This window comes from Strix uralensis, chromosome 25 (genome assembly GCF_047716275.1).
Source record: "Strix uralensis isolate ZFMK-TIS-50842 chromosome 25, bStrUra1, whole genome shotgun sequence".
In the NCBI taxonomy this organism is placed as follows: Eukaryota; Metazoa; Chordata; class Aves; order Strigiformes; family Strigidae; genus Strix; species Strix uralensis.
This window is the reverse complement of record NC_133996.1, coordinates 1,011,934-1,017,475: the sequence shown is the minus strand read 5'-3', so window position 1 is coordinate 1,017,475 and position 5,542 is coordinate 1,011,934. Positions and strand designations below refer to the sequence as shown.

Sequence of the window (5,542 nt, the reverse complement as noted above, 5' to 3'; positions counted from 1 at the left end):
GAGGAAACCACTTAAAATGGCTCTCACAATTGTTTCTCATCAGCTTGAATGAAGAGAAAAGTGAGTATGAGCTGATCTTAGTTAAATGAAGTCCACTTCAACTGTCAATTAAGGCTTCAAAACCACTTAATCAATACACTTGAACTTCATCTCCCTGTACACAGATCCAAAGAGACACCTTCCACCCACTTTCACTGCTCAGCCATTGAACAACCCTACTCAATCCACATGATATTTTAAGACCTTGGTGAATCTCACCTAAGCCCAGAGCTAAAATCCTCTTCCGATTCATCAGACCCAGAACAATTTCCAGCATTTCATTAGCCCTTCACTCCACACCCAGCAGCCGACGTCTGCTGAAATGGCTTAGAAGCAGCAGCACACCCCAGTTCTAGAGATCTTATAAATTTTCATACATTCTTGATCATACACCTGCCCCCTCAAAGGATGATGTTAGTCCTGTTTCAAGCAAGACTTCCAAGGTCCCTTCCAGCCAACGTTTGTAGGCCAACAAGTCCTGTTTCATGGCAGTCCCTCCCTTCCCAGAGGTGGGAAGTGCTTCTTTACCCTGTTTCTTCTGCCAGTTCATGGTGATCTCTCCCAGAAATTATCCAGCACCATCTCTGCAAGTAGCAATAGCAGACCACTAGCAAGATGTGCTTTCTTTGGGCGTGAAAATGCACAAGTCTGGCTTGGATGTGCAGGAGTCTGGCTGCATCTCAGATCCCTACAGGTTCCTACTTCCCACTGTGCAATGCTCGGTCTTCATGCAAACAAATGGCTGACTCTGTCTGTCCTTCTGTCTCCTTTTCTTTTTCTTTCTTTCCTTCCTATGAATTCTTTCTTCCTTCTTCCTTCAAGTTTTTTCATTTATTCTTTCTTTTTCTTTCTTTCTTTCTTTCTTTCTTTCTTTCTTTCTTTCTTTCTTTCTTTCTTTCTTTCTTTCTTTCTTTCTTTCTTTCTTTCTTTCTTTCTTTCTTTCTTTCTTCTTTTCTACTTTTTCTTTCTTCTTCTTTCCTTCTTTCTTTCTTCCTTTTTCTCTGCATTCATTTAAATGACAAAGGTTTCTGATTACACTCCTCCTGGGGAATCAAACTGCAAGGCTGCTGCTCACTTACTGACTGGCAGATTAAGATAGATAAAGGGGGAGATTTGTATATTGACTCTATGTTTATGTAACTCATGTGCAAGGCCTGTCCAGGAGCAAAGGGGGATCTGACCCACATAAATAATAACGAGCAGCATTTTTAAACTAAATCATCTGGAAAATTCACAGACGATTCCGTCGGTTCCTTCTATTGTGTCACCAGAGGGTCATAAATAATTCAGCCTTGCTCAAATATTTATGGAAATCAATTTAGCCCTCAGTCCAACGTCACCTCCCTGAGAAAACAGTTTCCTTTCGTATCTCAAGTGCAAACTGACTGCTCTCCATCCCACCAGCCTCCCCAGAGTCGAGGCCACCTGTAGCCTCCCAGAAACATGACCAGGCACCAGCCCAGCCAAGCAGGTCCCCAGACAGGTCTGTGGCCACAGGGACCACCAGGAAGATGAAGTGCACATGCTTCTCCAGGAGAGGAGCAGGTCCAGCACCTGCCCCCCTTTTTCTGTGACCACCTTAAGCTTCACAACGGGGCATCTGCTCCAGCCTGGGGCGGTTGTCAGCTCAGAGCTGAGGACAGCCTAAGCAAAGCTGCCAGCACATGGAGAGCAACTCCTGTGCAGGTGACAATCGATGCTCCAGTCAACAAACCCTGCACAGGAGAGAGGCTCCTCAATGCGATCGAAGGTCACAAACAAAACACCTACAGGAGTGAGCAGCCCCGGGGAGCTCCCCACATCCGCTCCCTGGGCAAGGTCCATGGCACTGAGGAGCAGCTGCTGTATGACCTGAGCCGTGACCCAGCACTTGCAGCTCACTTCCTTGCCTCCTTTCTGGCTGACACATGGCAAGGATCACCAAGACCTCTCTTCCCAGAAGCAGAGTGGCTACATGGACTGCCCATCATGACCAGCACCCAGGAAGGTTTCCACCTACATGATGAATCCACCAGGCTCCTGGCCCTGGGCACCTTACTGATCCTTCTGGGAGCTCAGCATGTCCATGGGCTATTCCTGTCTCTTGATGAAAAACCCACTTAAAGGGAGCTGTGAATCATTTCCAGCACCTTCACTGCACACAAAGAAACAGGACAAATTCCCAGCATCAGAAAGCTGTCCCCTTCTACACGTCATTCAGGGGTGTAATATGCTCAGAGAATGACTAGACCACCACATGGATCAGGATCAAACCACCTACCAGCTCAGCCACCAGCACAGAAGCTGGGGGGCAGCCATACGCAGCCCATGCCTGTGTGGAGAGGCTCTGTGTTCACTCTAAGCATTACCTCTTTGTAGGTCACTTATCTGGCCCCTCCCCAAGTTGTTGGGCTCATCTCTCTCCCCTGGTGCACTTTGCCTGGAACAACAACTTTGCTGTGCAAAGCTGTGCAAAGCCAAGCCTGGTGCGGAGAGCTCAGGGTGTACTTTCCAGAGTATGGTCATGGTCATTGACAGCCATAGAGGTGAAACACGGATGTTCCCTCCAGCCATCCAAAGTGTTTCAGATCCCCCAATTCTTCAGGGTAAGAAACGCACTACGCTGCAGGATGAGGTAGAGAGGTGTGACTGGCAGTCTGAGGGGCTGTAGGAGCTGATATCATTGATGGCCAGGCTCTGCACCCTCCAGGCTGAAAGAACAGCAAAGGGTGTTTGAAGAGGGTTTGTGAGCTTCTCCAGCCCTAAAACTGGATAAAAAAGGTCACAGTCTTTCTTCTTCCCAGGCCTCCAGCAAGCATGCTGCATCTTGAGTTTCCTCTGAGTTTCCAGATTAGATGAGGGCTGATGTGTCCGATCCGGAGCATTCATCATCACATGGACCCACATTTCTTATCTCATCTAGGACTAGAGCTGTCCTAGAGAAATATTTTGCACCGGTAGTTTTTTCTTGAGCTTCAAACATGCTTCTCCAGTGAGCACTGAAGTAGATACACACTGCTCAGAGATGCCTCAGAAATCTTCTTCCAAAGCCCCTCTGTTTTTCTGTGGCCTCTCATTTATAGCTAGAGAAAAGGCACAGGTCCACAATGAGCAGGAGTCCCGGGATCCCATCGCTGCACACTCTGAACAAGGTGCTCTGGCTGGCTCTGGTAGGACACATCCCTCCAGAAGCCCCGTGGCTGTGGTAAAGGCAGTGGACCCAGCTGGATGTAAGATCCAGTGATAGTCCAGGCACCAGAAACTCAAGCTCTCTTCTGTAGCACATATCACCCCTCTGTCCTTGCTGGCAATCAGCCAGCACAGAGGAAAGAGGACAAGACATCAGGCCCAAGCACTCGTGTGTCATGTGAAATGACCTGGCTATGTCAGATTCCACAGCTCTGGTCTTTACAAACTTCGGAGGTTTCTGCAATTATCCAGTTCACTAGGATTTGAACAGCCAAAATCAGCTCCTAGCACTGACCCACAAACCCAAATCATAGAACAAGCAGCAGCAGAAGCAGAGGCTCTTGGCTTGTGCTGAGCAGAATGCTGCAGGAGAAGGAGACACTCCAGCTGAAGAGTCACAGGTCCTCCAAGCAGGTGTGAGCACTGTCACGGCTTGGTAGAGGACAGCAAAACTCAACTTGCAGTGATGGTCCACAACTGAGACCCCACAGAACTGGTAGCTTTTGGCATGTTCCATGCAGCAAAATGGGAGCTCCCTACAGCACCATCCTGAAGGACAGAGCCAGGCAGGGTGACTAGTCCATGGGAAGGCCTACACCTGTGGCCTTCACCCCAGTAAGCATGGGGGAGATGGAAGCCCTTGCAAAGCTGGTGCCACTTAACTGCATTGTTTGATATGATGGGGTCAAGATTCATAGCTCAAATTGTCAAGCTTAAGAAAACAAAGTCTAGAGAAATGACCACCAAGTTGGGATAAAATGGTATCTCTACCATGTCTTCTGTACATAAAAGGAAACCCCAGAACAGAAAAAAAAAAATCAAATAAAACAGTGTCACAAGCTAGGTACACAGAGCTTCACATCTGCTTTCAAAGGGCTTCTCCTAGGGTCATGTCTCTCAGCACAGGACTCCTAACTCCCTTTTGCTTTTCAGACTCTCCTTTTTCACCCATACGTGACAACAGTGCTGAGGCACCCTCGAGGCCCATGCACATCCCATGTCTGCACATCTGTAGATGCCACTAGATGAGAACATGCTGTTGTTTCCACATACAAGAGGACCAGTGATCCACACAGGGGACGCTTGCAAGGGTTTGCACGTGCAAAACCCTTACTTCACATGAGTCTCCCAAAATCACAACCCACCCTCTTGTCTCTGGGCTAATTAAGCTGTGATCCCTGCTAGTGTTCCCAAGGCGCAGGCAGCTTCAACGAGGAAATGAGAAAGGGACAGTGGAGCTAACCAGAGCTATTACACCTGCCCCAGGAAAGCTGCAGCAGCCGTCATGCTCTGCCTGCACACCCAAGAGCAGCATGCTGCAGTTTGCTGGCAGCTCCCACCACAGGGGCACGTCTGCCCCAGCACGCCTGGGCATGGGAGACAAAGGGATCAGGATGTGCACAGATGCTACTAACACGGAAGTGCTTCACTGGAAATAGTTAGCCCTTGTTAGGAGGAAATCCTAGGGAAATTTTTGACAAAAAAGTGGGTAGAATCCTTTCCAGGTTTTTCTCTCTCCCTGCCTGGAAAAGTTCCTCTCCTGTCCAGCATTTAGGATTTGGGGCCTTGGAAACTGTATTTTTCTTTGTCAGACTGGTGAATCATTACAGACATTAATTGATTATTGAAATTACAGATTTTCATTGGAAAGAAATGGATGTTCCTGGGCTTCAGGGTCCTGAACTGCCTGACATTTGGGATGCCACCTAACAATTGTCCTTAATTCATAGCCTAATTGTAAAAACGTCTGCCTCTGCACGCAGTGCAAGGACATCACCTGGTCTCTCTGCAGAGCTGTTTCATGAAAGCATGTGCATTAGTTGTGTTTTATTCAAAAAGGGGTTAATTTGTGCCCTCTTCTCCCCCAAGCACAGTAACACAATCAATCTCAAAAGAGCTGCTTGGCTTTCTCCTCCCTTCTCCAGCCGTCACTTCTTGGCTCTTAATAAATTATTCAGCTTTCCTAAATATGCATAGGGGTCTCATTAACAACTAATTTTGCTTATTTAAAACAACTGCATAATCAAACCACTATAGTGTTTCGCCTTTCTTATAGCCATGAATTATTCATGTGCTAGGAATCTGCATACAAATTTATTGATTCTTAAAAGGGTACATTTTTCACAGCCTGGAAAAAAAGAAAACCCTGGTTATTCTGGTTTTGAACATTTTGGCCCAAACTCCCATTTAACAAATCACATGGTGTTTTCCTAGGAACAGACAGCAGGCAAAACCATAGCATCACCCAATGCACCTGGAATTCCTGAGTGCAGCAAAAGGGAGTGTTTCCAACATTGCAATTAATCATTTGCACAATCTTGACTTGCAGCTCTTT

The 5,542-nt window shown here is 47.2% G+C and overlaps 1 protein-coding gene across 1 annotated transcript; it reads left to right on the top strand.

The window, feature by feature from the left end:
* Window positions 1-2,536: 2,536 nt before the first annotated feature.
* Window positions 2,537-3,964, top strand: LOC141954503 (large ribosomal subunit protein eL8-like). Its single transcript, XM_074894104.1, is given in 5 exon segments — window positions 2,537-2,653; window positions 3,468-3,636; window positions 3,639-3,710; window positions 3,713-3,860; window positions 3,862-3,964. Coding segments are annotated over 5 exon segments (609 nt in total).
* Window positions 3,965-5,542: the final 1,578 nt, after the last annotated feature.